Source organism: Cryptotermes secundus, unplaced genomic scaffold (genome assembly GCF_002891405.2).
Source record: "Cryptotermes secundus unplaced genomic scaffold, Csec_1.0 scaffold844, whole genome shotgun sequence".
Lineage (NCBI taxonomy): Eukaryota > Metazoa > Arthropoda > Insecta > Blattodea > Kalotermitidae > Cryptotermes > Cryptotermes secundus.
Genome location: NW_019732381.1, coordinates 311,493 through 335,711, shown reverse-complemented (window position 1 = coordinate 335,711; position 24,219 = coordinate 311,493). Strand labels below are relative to the sequence as shown.

Below are 24,219 nucleotides of genomic sequence, written 5' to 3'. Positions count from 1 at the left end.
AGAATTTCTTCTCGGAACTTCTAGTTTATTTAACGTTCAATATTCTACAGGAATTCCTGGAAAATGTTAACGATGCTTTAAAGACGATACATTTTGCTGGCATAACATAAAGCAAATAAGAACATATAAAGATAAACAAAGAAATCAGAAGTTAAGGGACATGGAACTGGTCCCTTCTTATTTTCGTTTCAGATCTCTGCAGAAAACTAGCTACCGGCTTTTGTACGGAGCGCAGATGCTGTCTCGACGTGGTAAAGAAGAGACAAATCCTTACTCCCTACTGCAAATCATACCACGCTTATCCTCCCTTAGCCTGTCACTTTATCATTCCTAATCATTCATACATTATAATTTTAACTCTGAAATTACTTTTGGTGTTTTTGTTATTGTTACTGTTGTTTCTGTTGCTGTAAATAATCACATCGTTCATTGCTAGGTAACGGCTAAATAAACAAGTATTGCGGCAATGTATAACCATATTATCATCAAGGTAGAGTTTACAGAGCTCAGACTGGCCATACACAGTGCTAAAACTGCCAAAAATTTGGCCATGTCTGGACCAAATGCAAGCAACCCCCTCGATGTTTGTGATGCTGTGGCGGCCACCTGCATAGGAAATGCCCTGAAAAGACAAATCTATGCCGAGCTGCATCCTAGCAGAAGGACAAAAACCTCATCCAGTGCCATATCGAGGCTGCAGCCATGTGGAGGGAGAACTGCAAAGGAGAAGAGCAAAACGAGCTCCCAAGGGATCCTCTGGAAGAACGTTCTTCTCTAAGTTCACCTCACCAGAGCAGTCCTACGCAGGTGCACTGCGTCAAGACACGCAACATCAGCTACCACAGGCATGGCAGACAGACAGGAAAAGCTTGCAGACCCCCATGCAGCAGCATCTGCCATGACACGAAAGTGTATCAGTATAGGCTCCTAGTCCGACTAACAATGATACATTAAAAATCGCCGCTACAGTTCAACAGATCATGACAGAGCTCAGTGAAGCTGTGTCAACAAAAGACAAAATAATGGTCAGTACACAATTGGTACTTAACTTAATGAAACAAAATGGATGCTAGACTTCACAGGCTGCTCAAAGTCGTAGCAATTAATACAAGTGACATTTGGAGGCAGCGCTGTGAGCTCAGTAAATAGCTGTAAGGCTTACTTATAGATGTGGCTCTGCTCTCAGAGACATTGAAACCCTACGAGAGGTTCTTCATTCCAAATTATCATATTTATTGGACTGGCCGTTTCCCGGGGAGTAAAGGCGCTCCTCATAGCCGTGTATAACTTTGCTACATGTGCGATACGTTCAATTGACAAAGGCGCAGCCTATTCATAAGAGACAACCCCGTCTTCTCGCCAGAGAAGATGTTACATAAGGACTATGACCGCAAGGGTTCAGTTGCAAAAAAAAATCTCTGGTCGTGAACCTCAAGGAGATTGACGCCGAGACGAACTGACTGACGATAAACGGCCAGTCGTAAAATAAGTCTGACTTTGGTGTAATCTTCGATAAGAGGATTACATGGAGACTGCACATAGAAATGACTGAAGCCAAGGCCTACAGAACATTTACTAGAATCTACTCCCTTCCACAAGGCATTGATCAGATGAGTAATGACTTATGCTTGCCCCGACTGGAAATTTACGGCAGAAACCTACCTAGCTTTTAAAATTGCAGCAGCTACAAAAGGTTCACTGCACCATTGGAAATTTCCCAAGGTGCACACTGGTCCTCGATTTGCACACGGCTTCCAACCTTCTCTATGTATATGATTATATAACAATATTTTGCAAAAGTTATATAAAATCATGAAAATGCAAGTGTTCAAGACATCGGAAAATGAGAAGCCAGACGCAGAAAATAAAAGGGGCGTAAGCTTGGCGGCGGTCAAGAGTACGACCGTTCAAGTGAATAGGCAGCCGTTGTAACATGAGCTACATTAGTAAAGACAAGATCTGCTGTGCTAAGCCTAGAGTGACTGAGCCGTCGTATACTGTAGATACACATACATACGTGTATATAGTAGAGTTACATGTAGAACTGTAAATAGTAGGTATCCACAAGGCACCGAGCTGTTGACAGCTGACTGTAGAATTCCGATATGCAGATCTGTGACTATAGATGACATGTACTACTATGACCGCGGTAGGTGACGGATCCGTCCTCTCGTCAGAGTGTGTGTCCGACATGAACAAGACCGCAACTGTCTGACAGTAACATGAATCTGGTCTTGGGCCCCAGTTTGGGCTTGACACAGAGACTGATTGACCGACTGATGGTCGGTCGTAACATGACTTTCAGTTTGATCATCAGAGGCTTTTCTTGGTTCGGTGTCTGCCTTTGAAGTAAAGACTGGCCTTCTGATAAATGCGCTTCAGCCGCTAGTATTGTCTGCAAGGTCACTGAAGCAGTTGTAACAAAAGAATATGTTTCCCTTAATCATACTTTCCATTGGTCCTTCCCTACTAACAAATAGATTGTATGAAATATGAATATATGTGTATAATCTTTTTCTCATCTCAAAATGGTTGGTGCGATTAAAGTCATTAAATTTGTATTATTGTCTATATTACACAAGTTGCTTTCTCTCGTCTTTTTTTTTTTTTGTGCATATGTGTCTGTTTCCGTCTGTGCTCGTGCTTAGTTCGTGACTGGCCTTTGGGCTGCCGAGTAAGCACATAAATAAATAATTTAACTGAACTGATTCATCATTACTATTAGCAAGTATTTACATTTCGGCAGGGTTTCATAAGATTCATTGGCTACCGATGTAACTCCGCGATCGAATTCCGGTCACGACAAGCGTACACATTTAATTTATTTCCACTGTCCTGCACAGAGGACACTACTGTCAGGCCAGAGCTGTATTGTTTTCTTCTTTCATCTCATTCCCAGCTTGGGCAATGAACACTACGCCTAAACAAACACGTTGCCTTATAGAACAGTGCTAGCACGTACTCACTAAGGGAGGACATGGCTTCCGGGAAGATCGCGATATTGACTCACACTACACTTCACAGTGTTCCCAGTTTCTTTCGGAAAATAATTAACACCAGAGAAAATAGCACAACTTTAGAGATGATTAAGGAAATGATTATAGCGAATGTGTTCAGCCTTGAATAAAACATGAGCAGTGGATATAGGCATCGAAAAAAATTAAGTTGCTTTGAAGGAGCATGCTACTCTCGACTTACAGACAGGCGACGACGGAGGGTGTCCCTAGTGCCTTGGTAGCCATATTATGAGGAGAGGAAATGTTTTCTTCTTAAGTAGCACAAACTACGCTCATCCACGGAAGAAGAAAATACTGAAAGTCTGTTAACTTTTCGAAGGATATATTACTGTGTTCTTTTAACAAATTACATATAAATAGAGAGAGAGATTGGCGAAAAAAATCCTACTCACTAGACTGAGGAGCAGTGATCGAGGTTATTCCCGCCTAAAGGATCAACTCAGTAGGATTCCTTCCAATTTATTTCACACCTGCTGAGGGAAGCAGACACAGTTTCCAAAACTCCGTGACTTTTAGTCTGCAAGTGAACTATACCGACCGAGCGACCGCCGTTTGTCGGCGAATTTAGTGCGAACTTGCAGATAGAGGGTGACGCGTGGTCAGTGCAACTGATTCCCACGGCCGTTAATCTCGGTTTTTTAGACCGGAGCGGCTACTTTTTCATTCAATTATGCTCATGAGGCTGAGTGGACTCCGATCCAGGGACCCGGGACCTCTGGATCTGTAGCCAGTGACCACTAGACCATAGAGGTGTTACACAGAACTAAGACTACTGACAGTCAGGATGGTTCAGTCGGTATGGCGACGAGCTACGGGCTGGATTGAAGAGTCGGGGTTCGAGTCCCGTTAAGGGAATGAGATTTTCTCTACTCCACAGAGTCTAGACTTGTTCTGGAGCCCACCCAGTCTCCCATACAATCAGTACCGTGGCCGCTGGTAATGCGGCCGGGGCGTGAAGCTGACCACTCACCTCCTTCTAAAGCTGAGGTAAAAATAGTGGAGCTATACATCCATGGTTTATGCTAACCGTCTTACACTGTATACACTTTTTCACCTTATTCTTCACTTCCGCGCTACATGTTTCAGCACTAATATGCCATCCTCAGGTGTCTTTATGCACGTTAAACTATTGTACTGCATGCCATGATGTCTTCATTCTAAAATGACTAAAATCTGTATTCGTCATATATACATCCACTCCCTCACACGTCTTTGTGGTGTGGTACTTAATTAATTAAGCAAAGGGACACCTTTGCCTTTTTTTACCTTTACTGTCGGACGGTAACAGCGTGAAAGGACTTACTTGGCATATGCTATAGAAATGTATTGTTGATATCTGTGTTTCCGGTAAGACTGTAACTTATAATCGGAAGTTATACCTCAAGTTAAAGCGTTTCGAGGAATACATCTCACACACACAAACTAAGCACTGTGAAACTGTTTCAACTTTTAATTATTTGAAGTGAGATGACGTCACAACGGGATTATGAAGGAGACAGAGCCAACATCGCTCGCAGTATAACGCTTTCCGGAACTCTGCAATTTTGAATAAAATTACATACCACTGTTCCCTATAGAATATATAGAACAGCTTCGAAAGGCATTTTGGCTATAATTACTTGGAGTTATACTTCCTTCTTCTTTCCTTTCATTCTCTATCCCTACCATTATCTTAGCCAACTTTGTTTATTTTAAAAGAAAAGGAGGTTTATGAGATCATCTTGCTGTCTGTGGGTCTCTGTGTATGTGAATCTCCCTCTAACAAATTTTGAAGCCTGAACCGGCCTTTATGAAACTTGGTATGTATATCATGGCATCTGAAATCGTCTCAGAGGCACGCTTCATAAACCCTTCTCATCAGCAATACCAACACTAAAACCTAACAAAGTTTGCTGTAATAACCTAAATATTACTTCAATGTCTAAACGGATTATCATGAAACTTGGTATGTGCATCATGCCACCTGAGGCTATCTCGATGGCTATTTTACAAATCCCTCCCATCAGTAATACCAACATTGCAGCCTACCTCTGTGATTTTAGTCCGCAAGCGAACTATACCGACGGACCGAGCGACCGCCGCTTGTCGGCGAAGTTCAGTGCCAACTTTTGCGGATAGAGGGTGTCGCGTGGTCAGGGCTACGAATCCCCATGGCCGTTAATTTCAGTTTTCTAGATGGGAGCCGCTATTTCCTTGAAATAACTCTTCAATTATCATCACGAGGCTGAGTGGGCCCGGTTCCAGACCCACTACATCTCCGAAAAAAATCTGGTAGTGCCGGGAATCGAACCCGGACCTCTGGATCTCCAGGAACGCTGACCAATAGACCACAGAGGCGTTTCAACATTGCAGCCTAACGAACTGTATTGTTTTATTGACTTCATTAAGCGTACATACTAAAGTTGTATCAAATAGACTGTAAAAAAAGTAAAGTTGTCCCTGAGCTTAACTAATAAAGAACTATGCCATGAAGGCGTATGGGAGAGTGCATATATATGTCCACATTTTCTTGGCTTCGACACTACTTGCAGGTAAGTGGTCAGGTTCACGCCCCGGCCGCTTTACCCCAAGGGAAATAACCACGATACCCATTAGAGAGGAGATTTGGTGGGCCTAACAGCTGGTCTTGATATTCAGACTGTAGTGAAAGAAAGGTAGTCGATTAGTTCTTCCCAGAACTTCTTGTTCCTTTTTTCCTTCTCTTCTATTTTTGTTCTCCCTTACTTCCTTCCCCGCTTTCTTTCTTTCCTTGAATTGGCCGAACAACCTCACCTCTGTCGGTCCACTGTGGAAATAGCCTGCCTCTCACGTGTGCGCTCCCAAAAGGTAAGTTAACACCACTTCGAGGCGTGATTTATGGTGCTCCGGCTTTGTCTCTCTCTCTCTCTCTCACTTGGCACCAGCAAAAATGGTGTTACAGATCTATTTTAAAAATCTGGAACTACTTGCTCAGTCGGTGGATTATCGCATCTTACGGTCTATCCTGAAACACCGAAAATCCCACTTATTCATTCTCAAAAACATTTTACATTAAAATGTCCGGTTACTGGTTTTGATCTGTCTGGTCCACATGGCATCGTTGTATGCTTTCTTTCCACAAACTGCGTAAAACGATCACATAATATGGTGGTCATGTCTGTCTGTTCGTGCGCGTGTTTCCTTTCATTACATGTGATGAGGTTCTACACTAAGCAGCATCATACTCGTACACATTCAGTTTTCATCCACATCAATCATAAATCAAATCGGCATTGAGCTCAAAATAAAACTGCATCGCATTTATCAAAACCCTCTCACTGTAACTAACTTGACGAGAAAACTGAATCTTTAGTAGCACGCTTCATGCTACATGGATAGTCGGAATGCTCCTCGCATAACTGCCCATGTTTCCCATGAATATAAGTCTCGACATTGACTGGAAATTTAATTGATCACTGATTCACTCTTATAAAGTCAGATAACATTTCACGGAAATTGTTAAGAACAAAACTTCATTAAAATATTTAATATCAATAACTTGAGAAGTTTTGGAAAGGTAGCTATATTTACCCTGATAAACTAGCTATATGCTGCTGATGTCTAGATGAAACGTTTCAGCGAAGTTAGTTCATACGAGCAAAATGAAATTTCGTCAAAAATGACTAACCTCCCTTTCTCTTCAACTCGCAACAGGGCATAATTATAACCGCTGTACAGTTCGCCACTAAAAAAACAGAAACACATTTCTTTCAGGCACAACTTGATCAGGTATAACAGTCGGTGGACGAGTGACTTGGCCCGCAAACACAAAAAACAAAATCGGGGGGGAGGGGGGGTGACGGCAGACATTAAGTAAATTTCCACAATCGTCAGTATTTCTACACTAACACCACACACTTCATTCCTTTCCTATGCGTATTTTTAATTTCTTCTTGGATTCACATGCATCCATACAACATTCTGAACACTAAAATGCAGTAAATGGGCAAAACCTTAGCAAAAAAAAATATCCACTCTTAAACAGACGTACATTAAATCACAATTTCGCCGAATATGCAGCAATGGAAATGTTTCCGGCAGAGGTCGAGACTGCAATGCCAACTGAAGCACAAGAACCTCTCTCGCTGCCTCCTAACTTCTACCACAGTCTTCTGTTGGGGACGTCGTCAGGACACGTGAGCACGCCTTAGGCTTCCGTATATAAGTTATCCGTCATGTTTGCGATCTGTGAAGAACAGCGGATAATTGTGCCTTTTGAACTAGATGACAGAAGAGACGACCGAAGTTCAAGCCTGGCACAGTCAAAGACGATTTTTATGTTCGTCAGCATTTTGTTCAAAACAGCTTCATGTTCCAGTTGGCCTATCATCTACTAAGTTAATGCTATCCCTGTAACAGGCCATGGAGGCCCTTAGGGATGTGAGACGTCGAGGCTTCCACATTTTCTTGACAGTCGGCTCACAATTGACGGTGATGTCAGCCTTACACGCCGACTGCCCTTTAACACCCCGGAAGATTCCTAGTACTCACTTCTGTTAGAGGATGAGATGACCCCAGGGCCATAGTTCGGCTGGAAGTATTAGGTAAATTAAAAAATCCAATGACCTGATCGGGACTCGAAACCGCGACCTTCCGGCTTGTAGCACATTGCCTCAACCAACTACGCTACAGCGTTACCCCGTCACCTACTAAGAATCAGGAGTATTGTCACAAGGATAAAGCGGTCGGATCTTGAAACTGACCAGTCTCCTCTACCTAGATCCGAATCTTCCCTTAGGCCCTCAAGCAGTGGTGCCCAGCACTGCAGTCTGAGGAGCACAGCCCTTCTTGAGAAGCTAGTGGTCGCTCAGATAGCCAGGGAAATCAGAGTTTTTTATGAAGTTAGAAGGTTCTTCAGCGTGTTCATGACAGATCGCTACTGTAACTCATCACGAGCCAGGCTAACAGCCTCCTCATGTTTTACTTGATTTTTTAAACGATTTAAATTATCGAATTAACTCCACTTTATTTGTCGCTGGAGGCACGAGGTGGGATAGCTGGTTGAGGCACAATGCGACAAGTGGGAGGTCGCGGATTCGAGTCCCGATGAGGTTATTGAATTTTTTCAATTTACCTAATCCTTCCGTCGCACTTTGGCCCTGGGATCTACTCAGCCTCTAACAGAAATGAGTACCAGGAATTTTCCTGGGGGGGGGTAAAGAGCGACCGGCGCGCAAGGCCGAACTCACCATCATCTGTGAGCCAACTGTCTAGAAAATGTGTGAGCCTCAACGTCTCACAACCATATGGGATTTCACGACTGTTACAGGGATAGTTTCACCTTTTTACCGTTTACCTTTAATTAGTTGTTACTATCAAGCTTGAGGCAAGATATAACTTGACCGTGCCATAGCTCAGGCGGTTAATCACCGACTTCCCACTGCGGCGGTCCGAGTTCGAGCCCGAGTCAGGTCATGTGGAACTTAAGGGGGATAAAGTGGCACTGGGGCAGGTTTTCTACGAGTACTTCGGTTTCCCTTGCCAATTTTCATTCCACCGATTGTTGCTCCACAATCATCATCGTCATCATCATATATCATCTTGGGCTCTTGCAACAGGCCAAACAGTTGCCGCAGTACCAAGTGAACTGTTTCACCCCATGAGAACACAATATAAAAAGGATATAACTTGTGAGATGTAGATGGGAGAATAATATTGAAACATTTCTGAGAAATGTGATGTTAAAGCTTAGACTATATTAAATCGGCACAAGATATGATTCAATGGTTGGATCTTATGAGCATTGTTACGGATTTTCAGATTCGATAAAAGCAAATATCAGCTGAGTAAGCAGGTTTATAATTCTTTCAACAAAGACCCTGCATCATGCAGCTGATATTGTTAATATTGTTATAGATGTCGCTGTGCTTGTCGTCGTGCCTGCCAATTAGAAGCAACAGTAGCAGGACGAGAAGCACAAACCTAATTGCTTTTCAGCATGGGATCACGTAAACAAACGGACACGTGCCAGATTTAGGGGCACAGCTGGGCATGAAAGTTCCCCAGACCCCTTCCTGAGCATCAAAGGATACTTTCACTCTTTTCCTAATTAGTGAAAATGTCGTCAAAGCATGCGAGACACCAGTTGCATGCAAATGTCCCGAGGGGAGACGGCCGGCTGTTTCGTATAAGTGGAATCCCTGAGTCCCCAGTATCGCAGCGGATCTCCAGGCTTCAAGCACATACGTACTGTGCGAGGCGCAAATTAAATGGGCAGAATGAAAAGTAACTTTGTGTGTCTTAATGGGCGTTCTTTACAGTACATTCTGAAACTGTTCGTCTAGCTGCATGGAACTTGGTGTACGGTTTCTGCAGTCGAGGAAGTTTCTAACGACAAGTTTCATATTTTATTCAAACAAAATTAAAGATTTGAAGGTTAAAAACAAACTCAGTGAGTTACAGCAATGCGGTTCGTGCAAGATCCTAGTATTAGTAGGCATACACTGATAGAAAATTCTAGAGACTGGGTTTATGCAGCCGTTTTCTTCAAAGGCGAGAGATGACAACATGGCATCCATGGAACACGATCTAATTATTGGATTACCTAGCTGAAGGCACAAAATTCTATACTGTTATATAACATTAACACTTGAAAATATTTCGTAAAAAATTGTTCTAGATCGGAAAGGAGCTGTTTAATTTATATTTCTTTCGCAAATTTAATCTTCAGTTAGCGTTCCAGTCATGTTGATAATTTATAATACCCATGTAGTCTCCTATACAAAGCTGGGACATGCATGCTGTCACACTTATGTATCTACCCAGAACAGCTGCAGGCTCGAGACCAACTGGGCAGAAACTAAGAGGGACCTATTGGAGTTATGGACACTGCAGTAGTAGAAAGGAATTTTACAATCCCTGACCTCCATCGATAATTGAACCCCGAGTTTATACTGCATAACTGTAGACTGAACAAACTCATATTCATAGACCGAAAATTCAGCGTAGCTAACACAAAAGTCAGCCACTGGACATTGCAAAGACTTGAAGAATGTCGCTTTCTGGGACGCGGCGCCGTGTAGATATTGTGTCAACAGGGTATAAAAATCCGCGAGCGAGGAACCAGTGTGAGCAGGTGGCGTGGCGTTACAACCCAGAAGATGAGACTCTTCAAGTTTCTATGATGTTGGGTAATATCTGTGACTGTAACATTCCTTCGGTCTGTCACAAGCTGAAGACAAATATCTGTGGACTTTTCAGCAACGGAGATTGTATATAAATATGAAATATAATAAAGGAGAAGATCTTCCATGTATTGGAACGTTGAGGATTTTAAGTAGCGTGTAAATAGTTCTGACGATGATGTATAATACTCGTGATTACTGGGTTTTTGGGCTCTGTCAATTGTCCGATATTCTAAAGAACACTAAAGGACACAGCGTTTCGAAAACTGGGTCTCTTTCCGTCCTCAGTTAAGGGGGTGAGAGATGCTTGTTCTGGAGGATTGTATAGTGACAAATTAAGATTGATCTCCTGTGTTGTGACACTGTGTACCTTCGTAGGTGGTTACCATCTTTTCGGAGGAACTTACTGCTTCCATTTCTACCCTGAAGATGGAGGCAGCATTTTTTCAAAAGCGGATCATTATTAAATTGATAGAGATACATGATGTAGTGTATAGATCCAACTGAGCTCTACAAATTTAACGTGGGGCGTTATTCAACGCGGCGATTTTTAACGAATACATGGAACAGTTCAGATTATAACTGGTGTTGTATCTGCAGTACAATTGGCTTTGTAGCAGTACAGTCGCATTTACAACAAGCGAACATCAAAACCAATTAAACATGCAAAGTAGCAAAGACCGTATTTGGAATTAAAATGTCCCACCTTTATTTTCGACTACCTGAACCTCACAGAGATAAATATGAAAACCGTCATGTGATATTTGCAGGACATTTAATTTCGTAACAGATATAGCCTATAATTCAGTGTGAATGGTAACCGTTTGCAAATTATTCTTCAGGTTCCGTGATCTTATGGAGAGGACGACGCAAACTACGTCACCAACAATTCTCATCTATGAGCTGTATCAAGGAATTTCCGGCAAACGACATTTCGGATTATTTCCGAACTACTGGTTCGAAGGCTTTCGCAGACATTAATTTCTGGTTCTTCAGACACATTAACATTCTGCAATCAGTTTTGTTTACTTAAAGACTTTATTTCCTTAGCATGGCCATATTTCAATAGTAACACACTTTGTACCGTTGAAAGCCACGAATACGCAGCCCTATATACAAAGTTTGTTCAATATATAAGGTTCCACAGGTCATACAAATTAAGTGAAAATTCATTACAACATTATATGTAGATCATTCGTTTCACTGAAGTATCATTAATTTATATCATAAACCCCGAGCAGACTGATGTATTTGCACCACCTCAGCACGGGTTTAAAAAATACCACCACCGTAAAAATCGGGTTCTGGCACTCGTAACAATTAACCAACAGCCATTTTCACTTCTTCGTTATTGTGGAATTGGGAACCTCCAAAGCGTTGCCATTGCTGCATGTTACTTCTAATCCTATCCTTACCAAGTGCTACCAACTATCGGAAACAAAGAGCTTTATTAACACAAACGTCAGAGGCTAGGGAACCATAATTATTGAACATCCCTCGTATACTTAGAAACGGCAGGACACATTTCTTCCGCTGAAATTCAGAACATATATAACTATTCCTAAGCAAATGTACGAGTACTTTAGCGAGTGAACGACGAAAATGGAATAACATAAGAATTACTGCAGTTCAACAAGTGAACAATTGCTTGAGTATGGCCAAGTATGGCGGAAACATGTAGCAGTTTAATTTTAATATTATTTCAAGTTAGGTAGTAGCTGTAAAGTTTTACTAAAGACGGAAGTAACTGTGTAAAGTGATACGTCAATGCAACAGGATGCTGAAATACAATATCAGACCATAAGAATTAGAATTTCTAACGAGATAACTCGTGCACGGCATAAAAATAATAAAATGTAGGGGATGTCAATTGTAATAACACTTGCGCCTACGCATTATAATAAATTTCTAAACAACGTTGTGCTAGTAGATTCTAAAGGGTTCTGACAATGCGGTATAACACTCAGAATTACTGGTTCTGGACTTTGTCCATTGTCTGGTATTCTAAAATGTACAGAACGTTTCGGAAAGTGGATCTGTTTCCATCCTCAGGTGAGGGAGGAGACACCTACTCTGTTGGGTCCCTTACAAAGAGCTAACCTCAATCACTGGACAACCCACGTCACTATAACTACAGCTATATAAACCCGACACCAGATTTTGTCGAAGGGAGATAAGCTGAAAATATCTAGTCAATCAATCAACCTACCTACCCACCTACCCACTCTCCCTCTCACCTACCTACCTACCTACCTATATAACTACCGGTATGTGTGAAAATTATAGACATCATAGTAAGAGCCACCTTCCGAGGGATGGACATTGTTGGGAGAATAACATGAAATTATAGAAGAGAAACATGGTCTGAGGATGCGCGATGGATTGAATTGGTTCTGGATTGGGTCCAGTGGCGAGGTTCTGTAAAAATGGCAATTCCATAATATCAAGAAACCTATTACATAAGTGAAAAACAATCACCTTTGAGTTATTTAATCGCCTTATATAACAACTGAATCAGCAGAATATAAGTTTCACGCTCGGTCTACGAACAGGGTAGGCTGCAACATTCTATACAGAGTCAGGATATAACGACGCGTCAGTGCAATTATGTTAAAGCGTTAAACACGCGAGAATTGCCTCTGACCGAACGAATGTTGAATTAGGGACGCCATTTCTCATTTGTGAGTAGGCCTCTCTTTTCAAATCGTCGTTCCGGTCTTTTACAGTGTCACGTGCGGATAAAGAAACCCGCATTTCTGTCGTTATAATGACAGGCAGGGGCATCATACTCCCCACTGAGCAGTCCTTCTTCAGAAGTCCGAAGATTCATTGCCATAAGATACCGGCACTGGTTCTTATCCTTAGCCAGTTGAATCCAGTCCAGATCCTCAGACTTTTCTTCTTCCCTTCATGTTTTCCAGCGGAAACCTCGCAGGACCTGAGCATTACGAACCTCCCCCACGCAAGGTACATCATATCTCCTTCCATTTGACCGTTCTAATAGCATATAACTGCCGAAGAGTGCGAATTATGTAGTGCTTCATAATGAATGAATGTTTGTTATTGTCTGCCTGCCAATCCGTATATACAGAGTGTCCGGAAGAAAGGTATCCAAAATAAAATCAATATATCTCAGAATTTATTATACACATTAATGTGTTACATCATTACAAAGAGAAAATATAAAAGTTTTTTCTGCATATATAACATTCTCCATAGATTTAAGTGCGGGCACGACAAATATCCATACTTGAATCATGTTTGGTGTTACCGTAACCACAGCGTCCCTTATGCGGACTTTCAGGTGTTGAAGGTCGTTGACAATGACCCGGTAGACAATGTTCTTCACATAACCCCACAAGAAAAAAATTCTCTGGGGTTAAATCTGGAGACCTAGGAAGCCAAGCAATTGGTCCACATCTGCCAATTCATATTCCAGCCATCTCTATGTCCAGGTGATTCCTAACATGGCGGCAAAAATATGGCGGAATATGCGCGTAAGCCGGGTATGAAAAAAAGATCTTTCAGAGTTTTCCTTTCCGATGACATAAACCGGATACGTGTATGACAATTAATTTCCGAGATGTAAATTTTTTATTTTGGAAACCTTTCATCCGGACATCCTATATCATCTGCGAAACAACTTAACATCTTTCGATGGAATTTCGTATTCTAGGGGGAGGGGAGGATTTAACTGAAAGTTGTATGACGATTTAATTACGTAGGATCTGAAGTTCTCACAGCGGTCGTTAAGAAGACTTCTGTCTTCTGGAATATAACGCCGTTAAGTCCGTTGAATATCAACGGACTTATCGGAGAAACGTTCCGGTTTCATTTTCAGGATTGTGTCACAGTTATGTTGCATTATTTAGAAAATTAAAGAGCTAAATTTTAAGATCAAGGCTTAGAAGGGAACATAATTTTAAAACGGATCTTGAAGAAACAGGTAATGAAGACGTGATCTGGATTACACCGTCCCAGTATGGAATAAAAGGAGAGTGTTCTTGTGAATACAATAATGAAAATTTGGGTTCCATAAAATGCAGGGCGTTTCTTGAATATCAAATCCTAAAGGAAAAGCGTGCTTTTGGAATTATTTGGCATTCCTGCCGCATGTCTCGCATAGCAGAACTGTTTTGTATGAGTTTGAAAACACGGAACAATACTCTTATCATATCCTGCAACTGAATCTATGCAATGCATTTCTTTGCAACACATACGAGAAATCCAATCTGCTTTATTGGAAACTGTAATCGAAAACTGTGCGCTTTCTGTGAGTCCCCACGGCAAGAGAAACAATACGTGGACAGAAGGAGATAGTAATGAATGGCGTTATTTAGAAAGGTTTCCATGTTACGAGTATATCCAAAAATAGCAATTCCCTGTACCCTTATGTTTCCTGTGTTCCTTTATTGCGTTATTCTATACTAGTGCTTTGTATGTTACTAAACTGAGGTACAACGCGTCCGCTGGTATGGAAGACAGATCTTCTGAAAGGAAATAAACCTTAGAAGAATTCATATGTTTCTGTCGGCGGTTTTGTGGACATGAACATGATCCCATCCAGTACAGAAAGTGCCACATTACTGTATCTCACGCTGCGCATTCTGCCGTAAAGAAAGCGAAATTTATACAAGAAATTCAAAAGAAAAAGTTCTGGGAAGAATTTACGACGATTATTTTCCTTAAAATGAGCAAGTCTATATAATGTGATTAAAAAGACTAAGGCAAATTGTCCCTGTGCTTAACTAATCAAGCACTATGCCATGAAGGCGTATGGAGTAGTGAATGTATAGTTCTGCGCTTTCTTGACCTCGGCACTAGCTGGAGGTGAGTGGTCAGCTTCAAGCCTCGACCGATTTACCTCCGAGGAAAGAGCCTCCGGCACCAATTGTAGAGGAGGCTGAGTGGGCCCCAGAGCCGGTCTGGTCGACGTGGAGAAAAGAAGATCCTTGACCCTATCAGGACTCGAACTCCGACCCCTAGGACATCTAGCCCGGTGCCAGTCACTATACCGGCTGAGATATAATTAAAAAGGACTAGGTGTTAATAATTATACAATTTAATGATCCACGTCTATATATAATTTCCATTAGTGCAGATTCAGTCACATTAGACAAAGACAGGTCCAATTATTCCCATCAGCCACATGTTTAAAACTGCCATCTAGAAAATATTTCATGCAAAATTTTAACTAAGGATACTGTGGCGTGTAGACCCATTGCTAAGAGGTGACTCTGTAAGCAACGATCGTTTCGGGGCAACGGCTCGGTAAACACATTCCCGCGGCAACGAATACGCATGCAACAATAGAGTTACTGTTGGAAACATGGTGTTCTCTATGTGTCTCGTGCCAAGATGTTATAACCAAGACAGCTGGAGCAATGAGACCAGTTGTGAGCAGCATTAGCCAGCGGGCAACGGCGTGAGCACAGAAGCTGAAGAATCTCCATTGCTCAGGGCTGTTACCAAGCAACGACTAAGGAAGACTATAGAAGACTGAGACTTAGCGTGTGCTGTAATAATTTGAAAAGTGTTTACATCAGCGATGTCGCTAAAATTGCTTGTAGTTAGGAGTCGTGTGTGTAAGTGGTCAATAAATCAATTCACCAATCCAAACCCGGTATATAGTCACACATACGCGTGACAATACTTATAATGTATAAACAACATTTCACGTGCCTAGCATAAATGGTCCATTAGTTATTGCCGTCAATCGTGAAGTTAAATATACAATCTACACGGACGTCTGTTATTATATTTATTATTATTTATTATATTTATATTTTACGAAGAATTGAAGCCAACAAACGGCGAATATTTTTAAAAATGTGTTATGACACAGAAACTCAGGACTCTTCAGCAACGATGCTGTAGTTCCCATATTAGGACCCGCACAAATTGGTATTATTCTTCTGCTTTGACGGAATAAGTCGTCTGGTCCGTCCCAATTCAGAGGGGTAAAAAAAAAGGTAAAGCTATCCCTGTAACAGGCCGTGGAAGCCCATAAGGTTGTGAGACGTCGTGGCTCCCACCTTATCTAGACAGTCGGCTCAGAGATGGCGGTAAGGTTGCCAGCCTTACGAGCCGGTCGCCCTTTATCCCCAGGAAGATTCCTGCTATTTATTACTGTTAGAGGCTGAGTTGACCCTAGGGCCATAGTGCGGCTGGAAGGATTAGGTCAATTGAAAAATCCAATAACCTCGTCGGGATTCGATCCCGCGACCTTCCGGCTTGTAACATAGTGTCTCAACCAACTACGCTACCGCATGCACCCTTCCTATTCAGAATTAATTCCGAAATATGAACCTCGTACACAGTTGGCAGGGCTCCTTGAACGGGGGATCAATTCGACCTAGTCAAGATAACATAAGCACAGAATAAGTGCAGGCAGCCATGTCTCGAGCGGGATTTCAATCCACGATCTCAGGTTTTAAGAAGGCGAAGATTTTCGTGCCTTCCGCCATTTGGCAGCTGTGTTTGATATTATTTAGAGCATAAAATTAAATAGCATAAAGGTGAGGCAGCTTGTTCTTCAATTCAGTCCTACAAAGTTCCATCAAACTCCATAAATCGCTTCATAAGCTACTGGTAGGAGCAGGCACATGGAAATGATAATGTAAGTTTGTCTTTTCTTGAGAATACTGAAATTATGCGAGACATGGAGATTAAATCCATTTACTTACTTACTTACTTACTTACTTACTTACTTAACAAGGGAACTGAGCCATTCTTGATGAACCGCCAATTCTGCAGCTACGCAAGAATTTCCCAGTATTTTATGGAACCCGACGGTTCATTACCGTGTTCACAAGAGCCCTGCACTGGTTCCCATTCTGAGCCAGATCAATCCAATCCATACCATCCCATCCTGTCTCTCTAATGTCCATTTTAATACTGTCCACCCACCTACGCCTTGGTCTTCCCACTAGTCTCTCTCCTTCTGGCCTTCCCACAATATCCTATATGCATTCCTCTTCTGCCCCATTCGTGCTGCACGCCCTGCCCACCTCATCCTCCTTGACTTGATCATTCTAAGAATACAAATTATGAAGCCCCTTATTATGGACTTTTCTCAAACCTCCTGTCACTTGATCTCTCTTCTGTCCAAACATTCTCCTCAAGACCTGTTCTCAAATACCATCAGTCCATGTTCCTCTCTTAATGATTAAATTATTAAATACATGCAATAGATTATTTTATGTGAAGCTGACAGTAACTCACAGAGCCAGAAATTGCCCAAGTTTTATGAAATGCAAAGGTTCATAACTTTGTTCACAAGATCCAGTCATTAGAACCTGTACCTAGCGGCTTGAATCCTAGCATGTCCTTCTAAATTCATTATTCACAAGTTGCTTCAGGCGACCTGCATCACGAACTTTCTCGTTACGTAATACCCCAGTTTTCGTAGTGTCCCCATCCTACCCAAGTCCGTATATTTCCCTGTAGACGTACACTTTATGTTGAAACACATTCCATTTCTGTTCTTCCCTGCACTATGCACATAAGTGCGCATTAGTTAACTTAGTAATCAACACAGGACATTTCAGTCCTTTGCTAATTCATCTCTTTTGGACCTAAATATACTTCTTAGTAACTTGTTCCCGAGAACATTAAGTTGAAATTATTGTCGATCCTTGGCCGGGTCATAGCTCAGGCGGTTAGTCGCTGGCTTCCCATAGCGGCCGCCCGGGTTCGAGCCCGAGTCTCTTTATGTGGGATTTGTGGTGGACAGAATGGCACTGGGGCACGTTTTCTCCAGTACTTCGGATTCTCCCGTCAATCTTCGTTTCACCAATTGCTCCACAATCAATATCCTCTATTATCTGCGGGCTGGTACAACAGGCCAGTAGTGGCCGCAGTAACAAGTGGACTCAGTCTCACCCCACTAAGAATAATAATTAAAAAAATAATAGCTGACCCTTAAGACACTCTAACAAGGCAAGGTAATTTTGTCTTTGGCCAATCACAGTGGCCGCGATGTGTAAGACAATAACCGTCTTCGCCCACTCGAACACTGGAATAGAGAGTTCAAATCCCACCCGAGGCATGGATGTCCGTGTGCTTTTATTGTGTTTGTATTGTTCTGTTTGTAGGTAGCGGCCTTGCGCCGGGCTGATCCCCGTCCAAGGAGTCCTACTGACTCCGTATAAATTAAGAAATTAAAAAAGCGGTCAACGTCAACAAGGGCTGTAGGGCCACAAATAGATAAAGTTGTCCCTGTGCTTAATTAATTAAGCACAACGCCCTGAAGACGAATGGAACAGTGGAGGTATAGTTCCACCACAATTAATCTCCACACTAGATGCAGGCGAGTGGATTGGAGAAAAAAATTCTTGCCCTCCAGGATATAGAACCATGGCCTCCCAGGCCGTAGCCAGTCGCTGTACCGACTGACCAATCCCAGCAAAAAGCAGTTTAATATACTGTCCAAATCCGAACTAATTATGAAATCATTATGATTATAATAAGCATGCCTACATGCAACAGAGTGCAACGTCATCACGTGACCTGAAGCTGCAGGAGATCTCGTCAACCAGACGCGACCTGGGACGGATCCAGTATCGACAAGTGATTTAACCTACATACACGTGCAATTGTGAGGGTCCAACAGATTTAGCCCCAACAGAGAGCCACTCCCTGAATGTGCACGCGCAATGCGGAGGCTATACCTGTCAGCCCTCGTGTTTCATCTCTGTATTTCAGCTAAATTTAGTACCAGAACAACACAATAAAAATTGTAGTGAAGGTAAAAGTAAAGTTTTCCCTGGGCTTAATTAATTAAGCACTATGCCATGAACACGTAGGGAGAGTGGAGGTATAGCTCCACCATTAACCTAGGCACTAGATGGAGATGGGTGGTCAGCTCCATACTCCAGCTGATTTACCGTGGAGGAGTAGCCGCCAGTACCCATTGTATAGGAGGCTGAGTGAACCCGAGCCTGTCTGGATGCTGCGGAGTATATAAAAACCTCTTCCTTGACGGGAATCGAACCCAGACGCTTCAGTCATCCATCATATAGTTCGTCGCTATACTGACTGACGAACGATATAAATTGTATTAACTTTTACGTATATCTATTCAATATAACTGCCACTATAAATGAAGTTAATTAAATTCTAGGACTTTCCCAAAAACGACATAAAAAGTAAAGCTATCCCTGTAACAGGCCGTGAAGGCCCATAGGGTTGTGAAACGTTGAGGGTTCCACATTATCTAGACAATCGGCTCAAAGATGGCGGTAAGGTTGTCAGCCTTACGCGCATGCTGCGTTTTACTCCCCAGGAAAATTATTTAATTAATTCGTGGTACTCATTTCTGTGAGAGGCTGAGTCAACCCCATGGCCACAGTGGGGCTGGAAGGATTAGGTCAATTGAAAAAATCCAATGACCTCATCGGGACTTAAACCCGCGACCTTCCGGCTTGTAGCATAGTGCCTCAACCAACTACGCTGCTCCGTGCCCCCTCCCCAGAACGATATTCCTTACAAAACTAGGGCCAAGACATAAAGAGTACATTTGATCAAATTATATAACTTTCATGCGAAACACCTTCAGATACTGTCTGTATAGAACAGAACACAGAACAAACAATTTCAAAGTCTATGCAGTGTGACGTATTTATTGATTACTTGAAAAAAAGAGATTACATCTGCACACAAATTATTGCCTTGTTAATTAACTGTTTAAACGCATAAGTTGTAACATTTTAGAAGCAGCGTGTATCTCGCTAGAGTATGTTTTATGGATAGTACTCAGCCATTTAACAATAACTTTGGGCTGCAGAAAACTGCATAATGGGGAGCTTCGTAATTTGCTCTCTACTGAGTTTATTTTCCGTTGTTTTTTCCTCTTGGACCTCAATTGCTTTCGTTCCATGCATATACACACACAATTTTTCGGAATATAAAGTTAAAGTTGTCCCTCTACTTAACTAATTAAGCACTACATTATGAAGGTGTACAGAGGAGTGGCTGTAGGGAACCACATTGTCTTGACTTCGGCGCTAGTTGGAGATGAGTGGTCAGCTTCACGCACCGGCAGCTTTATCCCGAGGAAAGAGCCCCAAGTACCCATTGGGTAGGAGGTTGGGTGAACCTTGGAGCCGGTCTGGACAACTTGGAGAAGAGAACATTCTTGGCCCTACAAGGATTCGAACTCCGACCTTTCTGTCGTCCAGCCCTGTAGCCAGTCGCTATCCCGGCTCCATATTTTTTTTTTGGGGGGGGGGGGGGGAACACACTGTGAAATTGTAAATTTGAAAAAGCTGCCTTTAGTAACAGAAAAATTTTGTATGGTTATATTCGAAAACCGATCCGAGGACATTCTATAGGAGTACTTCCACGGCGGTGAATTAGATCAGGAACCACAAACCCTGCAGAGCCTCGCTTCGACTATTTCTCGGAAAGCAACAATCCAATTTCCGAAACCACGTCTTGCCTCAATTTTGAGAGGTCCACTGATTTATAGAAGAGGGTAGAAGGGTGGGGGCTGTGGGAAATAAAGACGAACGTGAGGGTTGGAACCGGAGTACACACAGGGTGTTCAGAGATACACGCTTGCGCAGATATAACACAGGACATCCGTTCTTTCCTTACAATTGATTGGCCCTGATCGTACTTATTACAGGTAAAAGGTAAAGCTATCCCTGTAACATGACATGGAGGCCCATAAGGTTGTGAGACGTAGATGCTCCCAGATTTTCTAGACAATCGGCAGATGGCAGTAGGGTAGTCAGCTTTACTTGCCGGCCGCACCTTTACCCCCAGGAAGACAGCTGATACTAATTTCTGTCAGCGGCTGACCTGATCCCAGGGCCATACTACGGCTGGAAGGGTTAGGTCAATTGAAAAATCCAGTGACCTCATCGGTAAAATAATCCGTTACCTTGTAGCATAATGCCTCAAATGCTACGCTACCGCGTGCCCGTTACTTATTGCAGACATAAATACTGTCACGTATATGGGGGTACACGTGACGAAAATAACGGGTTCTTGATCGGATGATTGAATTTATTGGCACTTCGGTTACAAGTTCTCTTAATCACGCTCAATTATAGCGCTATCGCTATTCTGCACACTTTCTGTTCAACGTTGAACACGCACTAGTATCCTCCGTCTTCACGTATCGTCTCCTGGCAACGGATTTTAACACAGAAACTAGCACTTCAAATCACTGTAACGTCTTCTTGCCATTTATTGTTCAATCACCCTGAAACCACGGAACTCAACTAAAACTCTCTCCTGCTGCAAGCGCACTCGCGTTATATATCCGCGGCACGCACAACGCAGAAAACATATTTCTATTGTTACTGGCGGAGACCACACAGAAAACATAAATCACGTGTTCGCCACCCTCTGTTGCATGACGTCACCAAGCATGCGCAACCTGTGTGGACACAAAGAAAACGCTGCTCAAGTATTGTTGTGTGACATCATCGCCTATGCGGAAATGTTTTTACCGAGCCGTTGCCTACAAACGTGTTGCATAACCCCACTGTTCTATTGTCGCGAGCTTGTATTACTTAGCAAAGGCAGTTTCTGTGGCTCAACAGTTCTTGCATGGGCAAATACGCCACAATATATTGTTTCAAAGCTAATCGTACCACAGACATGTCACCCCTAATAATAACAGTAAATATGTGCAAGCATGTTGCAATCTTAAGAACGAAAGGGCTCAGTACTGGAGATTGCTTTAATTAAACTTAATTTAATTAGAAATTGGAAAATGATATCTTCAGAGAAAAACCAATGACAACACTTGAGCTTTAAATATGCCGCAAATTGAATCTCCAAATTTTAACTTACGGTTCATTGCAGCAGCTATGCTCGTATTTTCAGTGCCGTACACAGTAAGGGCACTGGCGTACCTCACCTGAAACAAGAGTAAGAAATCATTGGCATGTATGTTCCTTTACATCAGAAAGAGACGTACGTGGTGTTATTTCAAACCAAAAGGAAACTGTACGGTCAGACTACAGCCAGAAAATACTCTCCCTAGTGCTCCGTTGAATAGCGGGAGATCGAAGAATGAACACAAGATTCGTGCGTAGCTAAATAAAATCTATATTCTGTGTTATACACCAGCTTTTTGTATGATCTGAAACGTTTTTAGTGACAGCGTCATATAAAGCAGAGATTATATCCGGCTGATGAAAATCAGAATTACGTTGTTTCGCTAAACTTTAGTACAGATCTCTAACACCAAAGTTCATCGAATCCCTTTGAAATATACAGACACGTGGACTGACAGACACGATCTCTCCTACAGTCCTCTACTTTGTGCAAAAAACGCATAAAACCTGTAGAAATAAAGATCCCTTTTCTTCAAAACGAAATCGACTGAAATTCATCAAAGGGCAATTCACTTTTTATAGAGAGAAACATTGTAACAGTTTCCCTTGACAGGTTGTGATCCTGAAACTGCGACATAAATCTGTAGGTAAACAGAACAGGAGTCAATGCTCCGACTGAAACAAGTTTGTTGTTGCGAATTTGTTCGCTTCGTGTCAATAAAAGGCGTACATCCCCTAATTTCGTGCTCCTAATGGCGCTTCATCTACAGAACACTATATTGATTTTGTATTATATTCACCTACTTCTTAAAATCCTTTCCTTATTTATTCTCGTCATTTTATATTTTCTTTGTGACCTTATTTTCTTATTTTCTCTGCGTTATCTTTCTTCCTTGTATTCTTTTCTAAGCATAAAGGTAGTCTTTATATCGGTCCTATTTTGGGGTGCTGGCATCATATAATTTCCCAGTACTGCAAGTAGTCTTATCAGATCACCATAATGTATCCCTCCTTTTATCATCTTTTGAAGCAACTCAGCAATTTTAACAAAATGTGATACAGATATTGTCATTTAGATCATTCCAACCCTTGCTTTTTAATTTAAATTAATTCACCAATATCTACCACGAACTTGTGAGGCGCGAGCAACACCAGCGCCACTTTATGTATTGTGATGTATCGACCCACTGCTAGGCATCGCCCGCAACACACGAGCGGACAACAATACAGGAGCAGTGTTTTCTGTGGTCCGCGAACGGACCGTCGTTATGCAGCGCGCGCTACGCACGTTCACGTGAGTGCAGTGACGTCAAACAATAGGAGAAGTAATGTAGGCAGGTGTTCTCTATAGGTCCGAGCCGAGGTATGTGTTTTTTGTGATGCGTGGTCTGTGCCGAGTCTATAGAAGTGAGCCGAATTCCGAGGCTAGGAGCTGTACGAGTACAGAAGAGTACAAGGGGCTGTGAGATTCAAGAGAATCTGAATATAACGACGTACAGCGGAGCGCAACAGAGCGTACGAGAGCTAGAGCTGAGTCAGCTGTCGTAGATTAGAATCCAGGGAGTCGGCAATCTAAGGAATTAGACTGCCAAGAAGACTTAGTGTGTGAATTTACATGTCTGCAGTACAGTGATATTGGGAGTGTGTAATTTAGTCAGACTTGTATCGTTCCTGCGTTATAAATCCGTTGCCAGCATACGGATAGTGAAGACTAGTGGAAATAGACTGAGAAGATTAATGTCGAATGATTTGCAAAGTGGAAATCAGCGATAGTGTTATATAATTTGTAGTTACGTCCTGTAAGTGGTCAATAAGTCAAATTACCAATTCGAACCCCGTTTATAGTCACTAATACGCGTGACAGCATGGTTCTGAAATTACGTTTAGTAATACAGCCTGTATCTTCAAAAAATTAACACAGTATAATGGTGTGCCTTCTTTTTTCTTCTTCTTCTTTACAGAACAAAAATAGTTTGGCGGTCGTGCGAAAATTTGCATGTAGTTTTCAGTTTTGACACCGATAATTAATGAACCCCTGGGCTTATGCACATAAGCAACTAAAACGAAGGCAGATAATAAACATAGCTACAAACTCTAAGTTAATATTGCTTATACAAACGTGGTCATGGGTGGGAAACTTTGACGTTATACCTCACAATTTGATCGCACTCATATCCCATAAAGCTAAATATAATAATAATAATAATAATAATAATAATAATAATAATAATAATACAACTTAACAAACTTTAATGTTATATGTTA

At 42.0% G+C, this 24,219-nt stretch overlaps 1 protein-coding gene across 1 annotated transcript in view; it reads right to left on the bottom strand.

Annotated features, from left to right (window-relative positions):
• LOC117282567 (G-protein coupled receptor moody-like) overlaps nt 1–24,219 on the bottom strand; it is a 148,686-nt gene that overhangs the window by 57,996 nt on the left and 66,471 nt on the right. The window contains exon 2 of the mRNA XM_033752745.1: nt 21,968–22,034. Within this exon, the coding sequence (XP_033608636.1) occupies nt 21,968–22,034 (67 nt within the window). The remainder of the gene's footprint in view (nt 1–21,967; nt 22,035–24,219) is intronic.